Here is a 21,162-nt window from a genome sequence, read left to right as displayed (position 1 = left end):
CAAGAAACTCTGCAAAGAGATGGCAAGTTTTTATCTCTCTCTGGTTTTAACTCCATTTTTAAGCCCGCTCAACCGAAGCAAGAGGGATTGACGGGAGGTTCGCTCTTTTTGTACGTAAGTCCCTTTTATATAGTAGAGTTCCTTTAAGCACCCCTTTACAGGCGGTGGCAGTCAGAGTCACACTTAAGAAAACCATCCCTGTCTGTTCTCTCTATTTTCCTCCTCCTGTCCGTGTTCAGACGCAGGACCTCATGAACCTTGTCAACCAGCTTCCACGACCGTTTTTACTGTTGGGTGACTTCAATGGCCACTCCCCACTCTGGGGAAGTGAGGTGACATCAGCCCGAGGTCTTCTTTTGGAAAACCTTTCCGATATGGACCTGTGTTGTCTAAATGACAAGTCACCCACTTACCTTCATCTGTCTTCTGGGAAGCTCTCGTGTTTAGATCTGTCGGTCTGTGATCCATCGTTGGTCCTGGACTACGAGTGGAAAGTGCACGATGATCTGCACGGGAGTGACCACTTTCCTGTCGTCCTCCATTCCACAGATGTGGAAGGTGACTCTCTGCCTGACCGCCTGAACTATGACAAAGCCGACTGGGAAATTTTTACCACGAAGTTAAGAGCGGAGCTGCAGGAAGAAACGGTCTTACAAAGCAAGGATCCTGCTGACACTCTGACACAGATCATTTTAGATTGCGCCAAAGCAACAGTCCCATCGTCTTCCTCCAAACCTCAGATGCCAAGAACGCCCTGGTTCAACGCTGAATGTCAGGATGCCCGTAGGTCTTGGAAGAGAGCGCAACGATGCGTCTTTTGGAGACTGGAGACCGATAGCATTCGCACCCATCAGCAGCTGAGGGCGAAAGCCAGATATATTTCTTAAAAAGAGCCAGAGAAAATCATGGAGAGATTTTTGCTCTTCTTTAACCTCCAACACACTCAAGAAGAAAGTGTGGAGGGTTTTAAAAAAAAATCAAAGGCAAAAACGTCTGACCAACTTTTCACCATCTCAAGCTCTCAGACACTCTGATCACAGAGAAGAAAGCAGTCACTAATTTGCTAGCCTCCACAATCAAACTGAACTCTAGATCTGCCAACAGATCTGCTCTGTTTCTCAAAACCAAAAACCTGAAAGAAAAAACGCCCTGCAACTTCTCTTCTGGCAACACAGAGAGCTACAACCTTCCTTTCACTAAGAATGAACTAAAATCTGCCCTTCAGACCTGCACGGATTCCTCTCCGGGAATGGACAAGGTTCATTATACACTGTTAAAACATCTTCCCGAAACCTGTCTGGACACCCTGTTCAGAGTTTACAACCACATCTGGACCACAGGCTTTTTTCCACCCTCCTGGCGGAAAGCCCTCATAATCCCGGTGCCAAAACCGGGAAAAGGCCCCTTGAGCCCCTCTAACTACCACCCAATAGCACTGACCAGCTGCATCTGCAAACTGATGGAGAAGATGGTCAACGGTAGTGCGGTTTCCGCAAGCATCGATCTACCGTTGACCATTTGGTTCGTCTGGAAACAACAGTGGGGAACGCTTTTGTCAACAAACAGCATGTGGTGGCCATATTTTTTTATTTAGAGACAGCCTACAATACCACCTGGAAAGTTGGAATCCTCTCATGCTCAGATCTGCACAAGTTTGGCTTCCGAGGACACCTGCCCCAGTTTATCCACAATTTTTTGCATGACAGACAATTCCAGGTGAGGGTCGGCACCACCCTGTCCGACATTCACGAGCAGGAGCTGGGTGTTCCGCAAGGGAGCATTCTGTCTCCAGCTGTCTTCAGCATCAAAATAAACATCATCGTCCAATCGGTTCAGAAGGGATCAGAGAGCTCACTGTTTGTGGACGATTTCGCCCTGTATGCAACTGGCAGCACGTATGCCAGCATCCAGCAACGGCTTCAGCTCTGCGTGGAAAAAAATCAGTGTTGGGCAGAGGAGAACGGTTTCACCTTTTCATCCTCTAAAACTCAGTGTATTCATTTTCATAACTTTCGCCAATTCTATCTGGACCCTGAAATCCATCTGGAAAAAACCCACCATCCCGGCGGTCAAGGAAGCCAGATTTCTGGGGTCATTTTCAATCAGAAGCTGAACTTCCTCAGCCATATCAAACAGCTGAAAATATCTTGTCAAAAAGCCCTGAACATCATCCGAGTTGTGGTACACACAAACTGGGGCGCTGATAAGAGAACTCTCTTTCACCTCTACAGAGCCCTGGTCCAGTCCAAACTGGATTACGGGTGTGTAGTGTACGGCTCGGCCAGACCGTCTTACCTGAAACTGCTGGACCCTATACACCACCAAGTGCTCCGTCTCAGCTTAGCTGCGTTCCGCACCACCCCTGTGCACAGCTTGTACGCAGAGGCAGGGGAACTGCCTCTCTCCAACCACATTTGAAGCTGCCCTAAACCACTACTAGAAACTGTTTTCTGAACCCAAAAACCCTGCTTACGATGGTGTCTTCAACAACCTCTTCAACAAGAAAATTAAAGATAACCCAAACTGCATCCCACCTCTTGGACTCACTCAGCCACACATAGAAAATGCCGATCTGGATATCGGTGGCATCTCAGACTTCTCCAAGTTCCCCGACAGCCCACCGTGGACCTTTAAAACACCTGAGGTCCGATTCGATCTGGCCTCGTACTGTAAAGACTCCACCAGTTCACTGGCCTACAGAACTTACTTTTCAGAACTCTGCCACAAATTTCCCACTTTCCAAAGAATCAGAGTCGGAAGACGGAGTCACTGCATCTGCGTTTTGTCCCGTCTTTCCTGACCAGCCCTCAACGGAACACATCCTGTCTGACAGCTCAGTGTACACTGCGGAACTGACTGCACTGGTTCTGGCGGTAAAAATGGTTCTCTCTTTGAAACAAAAGAGATTCATGATCTTTTCTGACTCCTTGTCAGCCCTGGAGGCGATCGCCTGCAGGAATCTCACTCATCCCAAACTGCTGGAATTCTGTGATGCTTTTACTCTCGTAACGAAGAAAGGATATGATGGTGTGTTGGCCTGGGTTCCCGGCCATGTTGGCATTTGTGGTAACGAAAGGGCAGACCAGCTGGCCAAGAATGCTGTAAAGGAAAAATTATTGAGATCCTTTGTACCATACACAGACATGAAGCAGAAGGTGAATACTTACAAGTTAAGGGTCTTTGGCAAGAGGAGTGGAACACCCAGATGGAAAACAAGCTGTTCCAAATCCGTCCAGACCTAAAAGAGACCCTCCCATTTGTGGTGAAGAACAGAAAGGAGGCATCTGTGCTGTGCAGACTGTGCACGGGGCACACTTTTTTTTTTTTTTTTTTTTTTGATCATTCTTACTTGTTGAAGGGGGAAGAGGCCCCTCGATGTATTCCCTGTGATGAGCCTCTCACTGTGAAACATGTGCTCTTGACTGTTGGGATCTGCGTGACGTTAGACGCAGACATTACATGGCGGTTTCTCTGAAGACTTTGTTTCGTGATGTCCCTCTGTGGATGCTGATGGACATCTTGAAAGAAGTGAACATTTTTAATCAGATTTGAAGGTTTTGAACTATGGCAGGTTTTTTAAACTATGAGTGGAAAGCTTAAAGCGGTGACAAGTTTTTATTGGAATTTTTTCATTTTTTATTTGCCTTTGACTTGTGGTGGGTATTGACGTGGTGATAGCCTTGAGATGGACTCAGTGGTCGGCGAGGCTCTAAGCACCAAAATTTGATTTTTTGATTTGATTTGACCCTGTGAGATGTGCTGGGTTGGAACCTGGGGGGGGGGCGGGGGGGAGAGGACGAGGGGTTGGCCACTGGTCCTCACGGCAACCCAGTGTGCACCATAGGTGCGTCCCAGTACAGGTAGAATGGGGGAAACCGCCCGTGGGCACCAGCCATCCTGTGACCCCACCCCAGAGGGTCACTGGTACCTTGACCTCCATGAAGGGAAAAACCTGGCAGGTGAGACTGGCCGGATAGCGGGCAGACCTGCAAAGCAGGTGGCCACGCGCCCCGAATCCCCTCCCATGGGGAGACTGGGGTGGCTTGGCCTAGGTTTGGGCAAAGTAGAGGTCTCCCCCCCCCCCCCCCCCCCCTGGAACCAAAACTGTCTCCCCCACAGACTGAGGTGGGGGAGGGGGCTTGGCAGTGGAGGGAGGAGGGGAAATAGCAATGGAGACCCTGAGGGCTGTCTCAGCGTGGGGACCAGGGTTACGGCCGGGCATGGCCTCCACTTGACAGCTCAGGCCTAGCCCTGAGTCCCCACTGCCAAAAGAGGACTTGCCATTCCCACTTATTCCTGCTTCCCGCATGGACACCTCGGGAGGTGACGCTCATACCCCTTTCCCCCCGGTCCCCTTCATGACTGTTTTAATGGGACGAGCGTCGCCTTCATGGTCAGCGTCCAAAGATGCATCACCGCAGTCCCTATCGGGAGAAACCATGAGCTCTAGGCTGGGAGAGTCTCTTGCCGAGTCTTGAACCCAGTATAATTGCTGTTGTGGGATGACGTTCGTGGCATGGTAACTGCGCTTAGGCACCAAGTGAAAAATCCGATCCCCAACAGAGAAAGGAAAGACAGGATCAACTGAGAGGTAGAGAAAAGGTACGATTCAAGGGGGCAGAGTCGAATCGAGTATACAAAAGGTAAGAATACAATAAAATCAAGCTGCATGCAACAAAATAAGGCCGTTAGACGAGACAGAGCCTAAACCTGACAAGATGGCGTCGAGAGTCTTGGCCAAAGGAATGATTCAGCGCTTGTAGTTTTTAGAGGCGTTTGATTGGCTAAGAGCAGACCGGGCAAGACAGAGTGTCTTTTCACCATTAGCTGTGCGAAATTTGGCCAAAAAGAGCAAACGATAGGCCTAGTTTGCATCAGTTTGACATGGAACAGTATATGACACCAAAAAACATAATCGATTTTCCAAGCACAATATTTGTCAGTTACATCATGTTACATCACGTTGCATTGTGCATGCACGAAGGGTCACCTTTGACTGAAGCCAACTTTGCATTTATTTATAGTAGTCTGTGGAAGTGTGCAAAACACGCAGTACCCAGCCTTGAAAGATGTTTTAATTTTTTTAACAATGATATAAACTTTAGTATGTCTGTTTTTCATATCGTTTGGAGGCCTAGTACAAATATATTTTGCAACTCCTGGCAGACAGCAATGTTTCGAGGTACAGACGGGTGTTTTGGCAGCTTGCAGCCTGTCTAAAATTAGCTGTCGCAGTATAGTCCATTCACTTGACTCAGAGGGGCGGCAGGTTGGTGTTATCAACATGCAAGTTGTCGTACCATGGCTGACTGTCGTCACAAAGTAACCCATGTAAAATGAAATGGAACAGTTCCAGATATGCAGACTATCCCATACTTTTGGTTTGGGTATGCCCTTGTTTTTTCACAGTTCTGAACGAACAAGTGTGTAACAACTACACTGTTTATTTTTTTTCAAATCAGACGGTAGAAATAGCAAGTATTGTGAGCTTTTGACGCAAGGTGCAGCTTCGGCAGATAGTTTGGTGTACCATCTGTCTTACTCATTCGGCAGATAGTTTGACGTAGCATCTGTCTTACTCAGATCAGTAAAATCCTCGATGTTTAACTGGTGTAGCTTTGGCAGTCAGTTTGACGTAGCATCTGTCTTACTCAGATCAGTAAAATCCTCGATGTTTAACTGGTGTAGCTTTGGCAGTCAGTTTGACGTTGCATTTGTCTTACTTAGATCAGTAAAATCCTCGATGTTTAACTTTAAACATCTCATCCACTGACTGAAGTGTGGGTGAATAAGCAAGCTCTAGTTTAGTGTTGCCAGTGGGCCTGTCAACATATATATCGATCCACATAACATTTTCTGCTGTTCTTCAGAAATGAGTATTCGTTGAACTGAAAGTTGCATGTTCGAAATATAAAATTCCATCTGAAGCAGCCCATGTTCCCGGTATTTCACTTTTTTTTCCAAACACACATATAGATCTGGATCAAAGTGTGTGTGTGTGTGTGTGTGTGTGTGTGTGTGCGTGCGTGCGTGCGCACGTGTGTGTGTCTTTTTGCCAGATCATCCATTTCTTTTTTTTCTGAATTCCTTTGTTGGATTAACTCATTAAGTACATATCACAAGTGAGTCTTGAAGGCATTGCCTCTCTTGTTTTTGTTTTGTTTTTCTTTCTTTTTTTCAAATCCTGTGGCTAATAGATTTTTCTCCACCTGATGTTTTGTTAAAGTGTCTTGAGATGTTATATCCCCACCACAAGTGAGAAGTATAATGGTTTGCACCTTAAACAGCGGACTGAAGTATGAATTCATTGTGTTTCGAACTGACAGAAGGAAGGGTTTTCAGTTTGTATGGACTGCAAGCAGAAACTGTTTTTCAGTTTGTGTGGACTGCAAGCAGAAACTGTTTTTCAGTTTGTATGGACTGCAAGCAGAAACTGTTTTTCAGTTTGTATGGACTGCAAGCAGAAACTGTTTTTCAGTTTGTATGGACTGCAAGCAGAAACTGTTTTTCAGTTTGTATGGACTGCAAGCAGAAACTGTTTTTCAGTTTGTATGGACTGCAAGCAGAAACTGTTTTTCAGTTTGTGTGGATCTTTTATGATACGATCCTGCTGGTTTTGGTGAGTGACAGGAAGTCTTTGTGTTTTTCAGAGTGTGCTGCTGTTCTACATTAATCAGTAACTGCTTTGGATATAAGAAGACTTGAGACTGTAACTGAGTACTTCGTAATTATAATCCATGGCCAGTTACCTAGCCAGTAATGTAATTATAAGCTATGGCCAGTTACCTAGCCGGTAATGTAATTATAAGCCATGGCCAGTTACCTAGCCAGTAATGTAATTATAAGCCATGGCCAGTTACCTAGCCGGTAATGTAATTATAAGCCATGGCCAGTTACCTAGCCAGCAATGTAATTATAAGCCATGGCCAGTTACCTAGCCAGTAATGTAAAACTTCCCCGCTCAAATAGTGTTGTTTTTTTTGCATACAAATTGTAAGTGTAGAAACTATTTTATTTTTTGTTTTTCTTTGTAAGTTTGTTTTTGTTTTTAATTAAATTGCATTTGAAGTAATGCACACACGGGCGCAACAGCCAACTGGTTAAAATGTTGGACTTTCAAACTGAGGGACCCAGGTCCGAACCCCGGTCACAGGGCTGGGTGGGTAAAGGGTGGAGAGTTTTCCGATCTCCCACGTCCACAGATGTGCAGGCCTGCAAGTGCCTGAACCCCCATCGTGTGCACACACATGCACAAGATGAAAAAAAAACAAAAAAACCAACATCTATGTCAGCGTTTTTGGTGGGTTTTGGAAACAAAAATACACACCTGGAAACAAGAACATGCACCACCACCCCTCCCCGAAAACGGAGTATGACTGCCTGCATGGCGTGAATATTGACGGTCATACATGTAAAAGCCCACTCGTGTGTGCGAGTGAACATGGAAGTGGCAGCCCACGAACGAGGAAGAAGTAATGCATGAGAATGATTTGTATGGCTTTGTGAGGGAATGATATTTGATAAGGATGTAATTAATTTTGATTTCTTCTTTTTTTCTCATTCAATAAATGGGAAAACCCCCATACTGGATCTGTTAAAAACTGAGAGTTATGAATGCAGTACTATATGTATGATATGAATGAGAACACACACAAGAAAAAAAACAAAACAGACTTGTGACATATACATACATATATACATATCCATACAAACATACATATGATATATTACGAAATATTGTCAGAAAGACAAGTATTGGGTGAAAAGGTTTGCAATGTTCTTAACAGAGAGACGATGCGCCAGCCCGTCTATTACCAATGGTCATGTGACCTGTGACAATGGCAACCTGGAGGGGTCAAAGTGCATGGCCAGCTGTACCAGGGGCTATCAGGTCCAGGGGTCAGCCACTGTGACATGCCTGGACACCAGGACCTGGAGTCCTGCACTGCCAACCTGTCAAGGTCCTGAATGGGGTGGATAGGGAACAAAGACTCTGTCTGCCAGTGTCTGTCTGTCTGTCTGTCTGTCTGTCTGCCAGTGTCTGTCTGTCTGCTAGTGTCTGTCTGTCTGTCTGTCTGCCAGTGTCTGTCTGTCTGTCTGTCTGTCTGCCAGTGTCTGTCTGTCTGTCTGTCTGCCAGTGTCTGTCTGTCTGTCTGCCAGTGTCTGTCTGTCTCTCTACCTGTCTGTCTCTCTGACTCTGTCTGTCTGTCTGTCTGCCAGTGTCTGTCTGTCTGTCTGCCAGTGTCTGTCTGTCTCTCTACCTGTCTGTCTCTCTGCCTGTCTGTCTGTCTGCCAGTGTCTGTCTGTCTGTCTCTCTGCCTGCCTGTCTGTCTGCCAGTGTCTGTCTGCCAGTGTCTGTCTGTCTGTCTGCCAGTGTCTGTCTGTCTGTCTGCCAGTGTCTGTCTGTCTCTCTACCTGTCTGTCTCTCTGCCTGTCTGTCTGTCTGCCAGTGTCTGTCTGTCTGTCTCTCTGTCTGTCTGTCTGCCAGTGTCTGTCTGTCTGTCTCTCTGCCTGTCTGTCTGTCTGCCAGTGTCTGTCTGTCTGTCTCTCTGCCTGTCTGTCTGTCTGCCAGTGTCTGTCTGTCTGTCTCTCTGCCTGTCTGTCTGTCTGCCAGTGTCTGTCTGTCTGTCTCTCTGCCTGTCTGTCTGTCTGCCAGTGTCTGTCTGTCTGTCTGTCTACCTGTCTGTCTGTCTGTCTCTCTGCCTGTCTGTCTGTCTGCCAGTGTCTGTCTGTCTGTCTGCCAGTGTCTGTCTGTCTCTCTACCTGTCTGTCTCTCTGCCTCTGTCTGTCTGTCTGTCTGCCAGTGTCTGTCTGTCTGTCTGCCAGTGTCTGTCTGTCTCTCTACCTGTCTGTCTCTCTGACTCTGTCTGTCTGTCTGTCTGCCAGTGTCTGTCTGTCTCTCTACCTGTCTGTCTCTCTGCCTGTCTGTCTGTCTGCCAGTGTCTGTCTGTCTGTCTCTCTGCCTGCCTGTCTGTCTGCCAGTGTCTGTCTGCCAGTGTCTGTCTGTCTGTCTGCCAGTGTCTGTCTGTCTGTCTGCCAGTGTCTGTCTGTCTCTCTACCTGTCTGTCTCTCTGCCTGTCTGTCTGTCTGCCAGTGTCTGTCAGTCTGTCTCTCTGTCTGTCTGTCTGCCAGTGTCTGTCTGTCTGTCTCTCTGCCTGTCTGTCTGTCTGCCAGTGTCTGTCTGTCTGTCTCTCTGCCTGTCTGTCTGTCTGCCAGTGTCTGTCTGTCTGTCTCTCTGCCTGTCTGTCTGTCTGCCAGTGTCTGTCTGTCTGTCTCTCTGCCTGTCTGTCTGTCTGCCAGTGTCTGTCTGTCTGTCTGTCTACCTGTCTGTCTGTCTGTCTCTCTGCCTGTCTGTCTGTCTGCCAGTGTCTGTCTGTCTGTCTCTCTGCCTGTCTGTCTGTCTGTCTGTCTGCCAGTGTCTGTCTGTCTGTCTCTCTGCCTGCCTGTCTGTCTGCCAGTGTCTGTCTGTCTGTCTCTCTGCCTGTCTGTCTGTCTGCCTGCCAGTGTCTGTCTGTCTGCCTGCCTGTCTGTCTGCCAGTGTATGTCTGCCTGTCTGTCTGCCAGTGTCTGTGTGTCTGTCCGTCCGTCTGTCTGCCAGTGTATGTCTGCCTGTCTGTCTGTCCATCTGTCAGTGTCTGTCTGTCTGCCTGTCTGTCTGCCAGTGTCTGTCTGCCTGCCTGCCTGCCTGTCTGTCCGTCTGTCTGCCTGTCCGTCTGTCAGTGTCTGTCTGTCTGCCTGTCCGTCTGCCAGTGTCAGTCTGTCTGTCTGTCAGTGTCTGTCTGCCTGTCTGCCCGTCTGTCTGCCTGTCCGTCTGTCAGTGTCTGTCTGTCCGTCTGTCTGCCAGTGTCTGCCTGTCTGTCTGTCTGCCAGTCTGTCAAGGTCAGTGTGTCCTGGGTGGGGTGAATCGAGAGCAAAGAGTATGTCTGCCTGTGTTTGTCTGTCTGTCTGTCTACCAACCTGTCAGTGTCTATGAATGTTGACAGGCATTCATAAGTGTTTCCTAACATGTAGACAGTCTAACATTTCTGATATGATTTGTCCATTTAGCAGAGAATCAAAGGAACATGAGATTAATGTTGTGCTTGATTGTTTAGAACTGAGAGATATCAAAGTGGAAAAAAAAATCATACAACCTTGTTTATTCAAACTTATTCTTTTAATGTCAACTACAAATGAATCTTGGTAAGCAGTTCACTCTATCTGTATAAAGCGTTTAAATGGTGAAGTGCTTTCGTAAAACCATGATTATGTGCATATTTGTTTGCGACTTTCGTATCTTCATGTTTATCCCCCTTCTAAGGAGCTATGGCATTTATGAATAAAATACCATGCAGCGAAAAAAACCGAAGTGATGGGACAGGACACTAACTCTCCTCCAATAATCCACATCAGGAGCCACGAGCTCAACTCTGTTGACCGGTTTCAGTATCTGCGGTCGACAATAACTTCAAATCTCTCTCTCGAGCCAGAGATCAACTCCAGAATTGCGAAGGCCACCGGGATCATGTCCAAACTTCACAAGAGGGTGTGGTCAAACAAAGTCTTGACGGTGAACACTAAGATGCAGGTGTACAGAGCTTGCGTTCTAAGCACCCTGCTCTACTCAAGTGAAACATGGACCACATATTCTGATGCCTCAGACACACTCTTGGAATCCAATGGCAGGACAAGATCCCAAACAATGAAGTGCTTGAGCGTCCAGGCTTAACAACTGTCTTCGCCCTTCTGAGTCAACGCCATCTTTGCTGGTGGCTTGGTCATGTTCGCCGACTGGATGAAAGCCGCATCCCTAAAGATCTGCTGTACGGCGAACTATCAGAGGGATCTAGGTTCCAAGGCCGCCCCAACTAAGTCAAAGACGCTTGCAAAAGGGACCTGAAAAGTACAAGTATTGATGTGCTGTCCTGGGAAAGCCTTGCAGAATGATGTTGTCCCTGGCAGTCTGCCATTCAGAGAGTGGTGAAACAAGCACAGAGAAACCGCATTGACGTGCTGAGGAGAAAAAAGAGCCACATGCAAGTCAAACTCTGTAAACCGAGCTGCATCTACCTATAACTGTCCCACATGCACTCCAGCATCGGTCTACACAGCCACAGCAGGAAGTGCAATGCCCAGCAGTGACTACATTTCTGGTGCTGCCATCGTCTCTCGAGTTGGAAGGAGGCCGACAACAACGACTTATGAATCATTGAAACGGTTCACGTGTCAGCAGAGTTACAATCCGTGGGAAGAGGCATCTTGTTGTGCAATGGAACACTGTGTCCAGCTGAATTCACTGTGTGTTGTGCTCTGTTGGCAGTGGTCACGTGCCCACCGACACTTCCAGTGGTGGCGGCAGGCAGTCTGACATGTCCCACAGGCCATCAGTACCAGGCCAGCTGTGTGTTGACATGCAGCCAGGGCTACACTGCTCAGCAGCCGCTGCTCATCACCTGTGGGCCAGACGGTAAATGGTCAACGCCTGGATCTTGCAAAGGTGATCAACTGGCCGCTTGCTTGCTTGGTTTTTTGGTTGATTCGTTCGTTGCTTGTCATCACTGGTTGGGATAACTGTCAAATCTTTCATGAAATGATAAATCATAGTTCAGAAATCAGGATGGTCTAGTTTCATGACTGGAACATAAACTTCTGATGGAAAGGCTCTTTCAGACCTGCTTGGTTGACAAAGTGTTGTGTCGTTACTGATGAATATCACTGTAGGCATCCATCATTGCACATTGTCGATCCCAGAGTCCTGAGCCTGGATTAAATGGACTTTCCAAATACAATACAATATCAGTGTTACACATATATTTCACTTTTACAAAATAAAAGCTTACTTTATTAATGTGAGGAGTGGCGTAGACTGCTTTCCTGGCTGGCTCTGTACTCATTGTGTGCGTTGGGAATTAATGTCGACACCTGTGATATGTGGTGTGCACGCATTGCTCACTTAGCAAGTCTTGCCCTCCCCGAAGAAAAACAATCTTTATCTTGGACTACCTGGATTTTGACAGCCTTGTAATCAAGGCTGCACATTCCCTGCTGGTCTGCTTGAATTGTTTCAGTGATAACAGATTGAACAATCACTATCTTGTTTCACTTTCATTACTCTAAGTTGATGGTTATTTATTTGTGGTCACTTTTATCCTGTTTTGAAGAAAACAAACCAACCATTTTGCACATATATATTTACGATGGTAATTCTAAAAGTTCAAGTGCTGATGCTGATAATAAATGAGTTATGATAATTTTACCATAAATGGATTGTTCAAAACACTTTATATTGAAATAAGAAATCAGAACATACTACCTGCACTTGTCAGACACACAGGCTCCAACCCTGGACTGCCCAGACAATGTTGAAGAATTCGCCTCACGTCTGGGTCAGGACACGACGGTCACGTGGGCTTCACCCACTGTGACTGATAACTCTGGAGAAACAGTGGACATCACCAGTGATGTGGTGCCTGGATCTCCCTTTGTGGCCGGGGTGACCTATGTGACGTACACAGCCACAGACACCAGTGGTAACACAGGGACCTGTCGCTTTTCCGTCACTGTGACAAGTGAGTACATTTGTAATCATATTGTATTCATCTTTATCATCGTTTTCACCATTCTCTCTCTCTCTCTCTCTCTGTGAAATGGCAAGCTCACATTGATTCTGTATGTAAAAGGTTGGCATGCAGTCTGTTTTTACTCAATCAGCTGAAACCTTACATAGACAGTGAAGCTCGCAAAATGTTCTTCCACGCTCACTGTCTTTCTCACATCAGCTATGCATACGTTATCTGGAGCTGTGCTGCAGATGTTCATCTTCACAAACAAAATTCTCTCCACAAGAGAGAAGCCACTGTCAACTTTAGAAAAGCAAGCCAGATTAAATATCCTTCCACTTCAAAAACAGCTAGAATTAACAAAGTATTACTCATGTACAAAACACACAGTAACTTGGCACCACAATATCTCAAACACATGCTTACACGAGCCTCATGCCAATGTGGCTCTAACAAATACATTTTACCACGCACCCGAATTGGTATGTTCAAAACTAGTTTTGCATTTTCGGGTGCATCCCTGTGGAACTCCCTTCCTATGCACATACAAACAGGCAGTTCTCTTCCTATTTTCAAATCAAGTCTGCAAAAATATCTTCACCCCTTCCAACACTAACCCTGATCTTTGAATTACTGTAGGCAGTAATAAAGAGGTCAGTTATGTTTCATTTATTGTATCAGTTGTTGTTGTTGTTCTTTTTCTTGCTTTCTCATTTTATCTTGTTTTGTTTTGCTTCTTTTGTCCTTATTATTTCTTCTTTTCTTCTTTTTTCTTCTTTTCTTCTATTTTATATGCATGCATAAAAGTATTCATTTCGTTCTATCATAATTGTGGCAAATGGTGGTGATGGTGGTAGTCACTGTAGTATGTTGCACTTGCCATACATTGACTTCAGAGGCAGTAACAATACTGTACCTTATAAACACCCGGATGTTTCTGGAGAATGAAGGATATATTTACGCAAGAGTGGGACGAGTCAGATATATATATATATATATATATATATATATATATATATATATATATATATATATATCATAACTACAGACTGTTTAAAACTGGTTTTCGGTGTGAGCAATATTTTGACTTTGTGGATAAAAAGTGTTTTAGGGACTGTTTGGTAAAATTACAGCTTGGTTTGCTCCCAGTAAATGGATCATTTTTTAGAAGATCTTTCAAATATAATTCAAATTGCGCATGTAAATGTTGTAATGTGGTCGAAGATGAAAACCATTTTATAAACAATTGTGTTCTTTACAATAACCTGCTGCAAAAAACATCTAAACTCTGAAGGTCAATCGTATGTTCACTTGCTGAAGAATGGTTCTGTTTACAGTATTCGTAAACTCTGTGTTTATATATTTAATGCCCTGAAGATATGACAGGAATTCTGTGACAACAATGATGAAAGTTAGAATTAATTTACTATGCACAAGAAGCACTTTTGTTCTACAGGTTTAAGTTAGTATGTATTTTACATTTTGTTGTCGCTGCGTGATCACCATATTGTGTACTTTTGACCTCTGTCTAGGGGCTAGAGGCCTGGAGATTAAAGTTTTGTTCTTGTTCTCTCTCTCTGCTCAGTGTCTTGTACCCCATTTGCCCTGTGTTACAGGAGTCATGTTCTGCACTCAATACATGTCCTGTACTCTATGAGTTCTGCACTGAATGTTCTGAACTCTGTGTAATGTGCTCTATGTGGCCTGGGCTCCTTGTGTTCTGAACTCTGTGTAATGTGCTGTATGTGGCCTGGGCTCCATATGTTCTGAACTCTGTGTAATGTGCTGTATGTGGCCTGGGCTCCATATGTTCTGAACTCTGTGTAATGTGCTCTATGTGGCCTGGGCTCCATGTGTTCTGAACTCTGTGTAATGTGCTCTATGTGGCCTGGGCTCCATATGTTCTGTGCCATGCGCTGTATGCGTCCTGGGCTCCATATGTTCTGAACTCTATGTCCTGTGCTCTATGTGGCCTGGGCTCCATATGTTCTGAACTCTATGTAATGTGCTCTATGTGGCCTGGGCTCCATATGTTCTGAACTCTATGTAATGTGCTCTATGTGGCCTGGGCTCCATATGTTCTGAACTCTATGTCCTGTGCTGTATATGGCCTGGGCTCCATATGTTCTGAACTCTATGTCCTGTGCTGTATGTGGCCTGGGCTCTATATGTTCTGAACTCTATGTCATGTGCTGTATGTGGCCTGGGCTCCATATGTTCTGAACTCTATGTCCTGTGCTGTATGTGGCCTGGGCTCCATATGTTCTGAACTCTATGTCCTGTGCTGTATGTGGCCTGGGCTCCATGTGTTCTGAACTATGTCATGTGCTCTATGTGGCCTGGGCTCCATATGTTCTGAACTCTATGTCCTGTGCTGTATGTGGCCTGGGCTCCATATGTTCTGAACTCTATGTCATGTGCTCTATGTGGCCTGGGCTCCATATGTTCTGAACTCTGTGTCATGTGCTGTATGTGGCCTGGGCTCCATATGTTCTGAACTATGTCATGTGCTGTATGTGGCCTGGGCTCCATATGTTCTGAACTCTATGTCCTGTGCTGTATGTGGCCTGGGCTCCATATGTTCTGAACTCTATGTCATGTGCTGTATGTGGCCTGGGCTCCATATGTTCTGAACTCTATGTCATGTGCTGTATGTGGCCTGGGCTCCATATGTTCTGTGCCATGCGCTGTATGCGTCCTGGGCTCCATATGTTCTGAACTCTATGTCCTGTGCTCTATGTGGCCTGGGCTCCATATGTTCTGAACTCTATGTAATGTGCTCTATGTGGCCTGGGCTCCATATGTTCTGAACTCTATGTAATGTGCTCTATGTGGCCTGGGCTCCATATGTTCTGAACTCTATGTCCTGTGCTGTATATGGCCTGGGCTCCATATGTTCTGAACTCTATGTCCTGTGCTGTATGTGGCCTGGGCTCTATATGTTCTGAACTCTATGTCATGTGCTGTATGTGGCCTGGGCTCCATATGTTCTGAACTCTATGTCCTGTGCTGTATGTGGCCTGGGCTCCATATGTTCTGAACTCTATGTCCTGTGCTGTATGTGGCCTGGGCTCCATGTGTTCTGAACTATGTCATGTGCTCTATGTGGCCTGGGCTCCATATGTTCTGAACTCTATGTCCTGTGCTGTATGTGGCCTGGGCTCCATATGTTCTGAACTCTATGTCATGTGCTCTATGTGGCCTGGGCTCCATATGTTCTGAACTCTGTGTCATGTGCTGTATGTGGCCTGGGCTCCATATGTTCTGAACTATGTCATGTGCTGTATGTGGCCTGGGCTCCATATGTTCTGAACTCTATGTCCTGTGCTGTATGTGGCCTGGGCTCCATATGTTCTGAACTCTATGTCATGTGCTGTATGTGGCCTGGGCTCCATATGTTCTGAACTCTATGTCATGTGCTGTATGTGGCCTGGGCTCCATATGTTCTGAACTATGTCATGTGCTCTATGTGGCCTGGGCTCCATATGTTCTGAACTCTATGTCATGTGCTGTATGTGGCCTGGGCTCCATATGTTCTGAACTCTATGTCATGTGCTGTATGTGGCCTGGGCTCCATGTGTTCTGAACTCTGTCCTCTGCTCTATGTGGCCTGGGCTCCATATGTTCTGAACTCTATGTCATGTGCTGTATGTGGCCTGGGCTCCATATGTTCTGAACTCTATGTCCTGTGCTGTATGTGGCCTGGGCTCCATATGTTCTGAACTCTATGTCCTGTGCTGTATGTGGCCTGGGCTCCATATGTTCTGAACTCTATGTCCTGTGCTGTATGTGGCCTGGGCTCCATATGTTCTGAACTCTATGTCATGTGCTGTATGTGGCCGGGGCTCCATATGTTCTGAACTCTATGTCCTGTGCTGTATGTGGCCTGGGCTCCATATGTTCTGAACTCTATGTCCTGTGCTGTATGTGGCCTGGGCTCCATATGTTCTGAACTCTATGTCCTGTGCTGTATGTGGCCGGGGCTCCATATGTTCTGAACTCTATGTCATGTGCTGTATGTGGCCTGGGCTCCATATGTTCTGAACTCTATGTCCTGTGCTCTATGCGTCCTGGGCTCCATATGTTCTGAACTCTGTCATGTGCTGTATGTGGCCTGGGCTCCATATGTTCTGAACTATGTCATGTGCTGTATGTGGCCTGGGCTCCATATGTTCTGAACTCTGTGTCATGTGCTGTATGTGGCCTGGGCTCCATATGTTCTGAACTATGTCATGTGCTGTATGTGGCCTGGGCTCCATATGTTCTGAACTATGTCATGTGCTGTATGTGGCCTGGGCTCCATATGTTCTGAACTATGTCATGTGCTGTATGTGGCCTGGGCTCCATATGTTCTGAACTCTATGTCCTGTGCTGTATGTGGCCTGGGCTCCATATGTTCTGAACTCTATGTCCTGTGCTGTATGTGGCCTGGGCTCCATATGTTCTGAACTCTATGTCCTGTGCTGTATGTGGCCTGGGCTCCATATGTTCTGAACTCTATGTCATGTGCTGTGTGTGGCCTGGGCTCCATATGTTCTGAACTCTATGTCCTGTGCTGTATGTGGCCTGGGCTCCATATGTTCTGAACTCTATGTCCTGTGCTGTATGTGGCCTGGGCTCCATATGTCCTGAACTCTATGTCATGTGCTGTATGTGGCCTGGGCTCCATATGTTCTGAACTCTATGTCCTGTGCTGTATGTGGCCTGGGCTCCATATGTTCTGAACTCTATGTCCTGTGCTGTATGTGGCCTGGGCTCCATATGTCCTGAACTCTATGTCATGTGCTGTATGTGGCCTGGGCTCCATATGTTCTGAACTCTATGTCCTGTGCTCTATGCGTCCTGGGCTCCATATGTTCTGAACTCTGTCATGTGCTGTATGTGGCCTGGGCTCCATATGTTCTGAACTATGTCATGTGCTGTATGTGGCCTGGGCTCCATATGTTCTGAACTCTGTGTCATGTGCTGTATGTGGCCTGGGCTCCATATGTTCTGAACTATGTCATGTGCTGTATGTGGCCTGGGCTCCATATGTTCTGAACTATGTCATGTGCTGTATGTGGCCTGGGCTCCATATGTTCTGAACTATGTCATGTGCTGTATGTGGCCTGGGCTCCATATGTTCTGAACTCTATGTAATGTGCTCTATGTGGCCTGGGCTCCATATGTTCTGAACTCTGTGTCATGTGCTGTATGTGGCCTGGGCTCCATAATTATGTTCTGAACTATGTCATGTGCTCTGTGTGGCCTGGGCTCCATATGTTCTGAACTCTGTGTCATGTGCTGTATGTGGCCTGGGCTCCATATGTTCTGAACTATGTCATGTGCTCTATGTGGCCTGGGCTCCATATGTTCTGAACATGTGCTCTATGTGGCCTTTCTTTCTGTCCTGGACTCCATGTGCCTGTGCTTTATGCCCTGTGCTCAACTCAAGGTGGTGTACATTCTATGTCTTGTGCTCTATGCGTCATGTGCTTCATGTCCTGTGCCCTATGGCCTGTGCTCTATGTCTTGTGCTCTGTGTCATGTACTCTATGTCCTGTGCTCTGTGTCATGTACTCTATGTCCTGTGCTCTATGTCTTGTGCTCTGTGTCCTGTGCTCTATGGCCTGTGCTCTATGTTTTGTGCTCTGTGTCATGTACTTCATGTCCTGAGCTTTATGGCCTGTGCTCTACGTCTTATGCTCTGTGTCATGTACTTTATGTCCTGATCTCTATGTCTTGTGCTCTGTGTCATGTACTTCATGTCCTGTGCCCTATGGCCTGTGCTCTATGTCTTGTGCTCTGTGTCATGTACTCTATGTCCTGTGCTCTATGGCCTGTGCTCTATGTCTTGTGCTCTGTGTCATGTACTTCATGTCCTGTGCCATATGGCCTGTGCTCAATGTCTTGTGCTCTGAGTCATGTACTCTATGTCCTGTGCTCTATGTCCTGTGCTCTGTGTCATGTACTCTATGTCCTGTGCTCTATGGCCTGTGCTCAATGTCTTGTGCTCTGTGGCCTGTGCTCTGTTTCATGTGCTTCATGTTCTGTGCCCTATGGCCTGTGCTCTATGTCTTGTGCTCTGTGTCAGGTACTCAATGTACTGTGCTCTATGTCTTGTGCTCTGTGTCATGTTCTTCATGTCCTGTGCCCTATGGCCTGTGCTCTGTGTCATGTACTCTATGTCCTGTGCTCTATGTCTTGTGCTCTGTGTCATGTGCTTCATGTCCTGTGCCCTATGGCCTGTGCTCTATGGCCTGTGCTCTGTGTCATGTACTCTATGTCCTGTGCTCTATGGCCTGTGCTCTATGTCTTGTGCTCTGTGTCATGTGCTTCATGTCCTGTGCTCTATGGCCTGTGCTGTATGTCCTGTGCTCTGTGTCATGTGCTTCATGTCCTGTGCTCTATGTTTTGTGCTCTGTGTCATGTACTCTATGTCCTGTGTTCTATGGCCTGTGCTCTATGTCTTATGCTCTGTGTCATGTACTTTATGTCCTGATCTCTATGTCTTGTGCTCTGTGTCATGTACTTCATGTCCTGTGCTCTATGGCCTGTGCTCTATGTCTTGTGCTCTGTGTCATGTACTCTATGTCCTGTGCCCTATGGCCTGTGCTCTGTGTCATGCACTTCATGTCCTGTGCTCTATGGCCTGTGCTCTATGTCTTGTGCTCTGTGTCATGTACTTCATGTCCTGTGCTCTATGGCCTGTGCTCTGCGTCATGTACTTCATGTCCTGTGCCCTATGGCCTGTGCTCAATGTCTTGTGCTCTATGCGTCATGTGCTTCATGTCCTGTGCCCTATGGCCTGTGCTCTATGTCTTGTGCTCTATGCATCATGTACTCTATGTCCTGTGCTCTGTATCCTATGCACTACGTGCGTCCTGTGGTCTACATCCTGTCCTGCTAGTACTATGAGTCCCACAGCTTGAAAAGTCTGTTGTATATGTATACCGTGATCTGTGATTCATGTGTGCTATGCTATGTGGCTTTTGCTCCACAAGTCTTGTGTTATGTGTGTCATTTGCTCTAAATGTTTCGTGTTCGTGTTTGATGTTCGTGTTGGATTGCTTTCTGTGTCTTATGGTCCATTTGTCATGTGCTCCATGTACAATATGCTCTGTGTGTCTGTGCTCTTCGTCCTCTGCTCCAAATCCTGTGTTCTGTGCAGGTCATTTTCTCTATGTCATGTGCTGTATATGTGTCCTGTGCTTTTTTACCTCTGCTACATGTGTCCTGCACTTCATTTCCTGTGTTGCATTTCCTACGCTCTATGTTCTGTGCTCTGTGTGTGTCCTGCGCTCCGTTTGTCTTGTACTATGAGTCCCTCACCTTAAACTCCTGTTATTTTTGTGTATTATGCTCCATGTGTGTCCTGGCGTCCGGTTGTCTTGTACTATGACTCCCTCACCTTAAACTCCTGTTATTTTTGTGTATTATGCTCCATGTGTGTCCAGCGTTCCGGTTGTCTTGTACTATGACTCCCTCACCTTAAACTCCTGTTATTTTTGTGTATTATGCTCCATGTGTGTCCGGCGCTCCGGTTGTCGTGTACTATGACTCCCTCACCTTAAACTCCTGTTATTTTTGTGTATTATGCTCCATGTGTGTCCTGCGCTCCGGTTGTCGTGTACTATGAGTCCCTCACCTTAAACTCCTGTTATTTTTGTGTATTATGCTCCATGTGTGTCCTGTGCTCCGTTTGTCTTGTACTATGACTCCCTCACCTTAAACTCCTGTTATTTTTGTGTATTATGCTCCATGTGTGTCCTGTGCTCCGTTTGTCTTGTACTATGACTCCCTCACCTTAAACTCCTGTTATTTTTGTGTATTATGCTCCATGTGTGTCCTGTGCTCCGTTTGTCTTGTACTATGACTCCCTCACCTTAAACTCCTGTTATTTTTGTGTATTATGCTCCATGTGTGTCCGGCGCTCCGGTTGTCGTGTACTATGACTCCCTCACCTTAAACTCCTGTTATTTTTGTGTATTATGCTCCATGTGTGTCCTGTGCTCCGTTTGTCTTGTACTATGACTCCCTCACCTTAAACTCCTGTTATTTTTGTGTATTATGCTCCATGTGTGTCCGGCGCTCCGTTTGTCTTGTACTATGACTCCCTCACCTTAAACTCCTGTTATTTTTGTGTATTATGCTCCATGTGTGTCCGGCGCTTTGTGTCACATGCTGTCTGTCCTGTGCTCTGTCACACATTGCATGCGTCCTGTACTGTGAGTCAGCCCACTTGATTTCGTGTTATCTATGTGCTATGTGCTCTATGTTTTTCCTGTTCTCTGTGCCCTGTGTACTGTGCCCTACAATCTGTTTGTCCTGTCCTGTATGTGCCCTGTGCCCTGCAGTCTATTTGTCCTGTCCTGTATGTGCCCTGTGCCCTGCAGTCTGTTTGTCCTGTCCTGTATGTGCCCTGTGCCCTGCAGTCTGTTTGTCCTGTCCTGTATGTGCCCTGTGCCCTGCAGTCTATTTGTCCTGTCCTGTATGTGCCTTGTGCTTTGTGAGTAATAAGCTCCCATGTCCTACACTCTGTGTCTTCTTACTTTTTTTCCGGCAGCTTCATGGTGTACTATGTGTGTCTTAATACTTGATATGTCTTCATTATGTGTCTTGTTCTGTGTGTGTCTTGTGTTTT

General features: G+C 46.3%; 1 protein-coding gene across 1 annotated transcript in view; it reads left to right on the top strand.

The window, feature by feature from the left end:
- LOC143301165 (uncharacterized) overlaps window positions 1-21,162 on the top strand; it is a 192,097-nt gene that overhangs the window by 77,307 nt on the left and 93,628 nt on the right. The window contains exons 10-12 of the mRNA XM_076615254.1: window positions 7,788-7,961; window positions 11,300-11,476; window positions 12,306-12,548. Coding sequence (XP_076471369.1) covers window positions 7,788-7,961; window positions 11,300-11,476; window positions 12,306-12,548 — 594 coding nt within the window. The remainder of the gene's footprint in view (window positions 1-7,787; window positions 7,962-11,299; window positions 11,477-12,305; window positions 12,549-21,162) is intronic.

The sequence above is a fragment of the Babylonia areolata genome, chromosome 27, assembly GCF_041734735.1.
Source record: "Babylonia areolata isolate BAREFJ2019XMU chromosome 27, ASM4173473v1, whole genome shotgun sequence".
Lineage (NCBI taxonomy): Eukaryota > Metazoa > Mollusca > Gastropoda > Neogastropoda > Buccinidae > Babylonia > Babylonia areolata.
The sequence above is the reverse complement of the archived record's forward strand: the minus strand, read 5'-3'. Positions and strand labels throughout refer to the sequence as shown.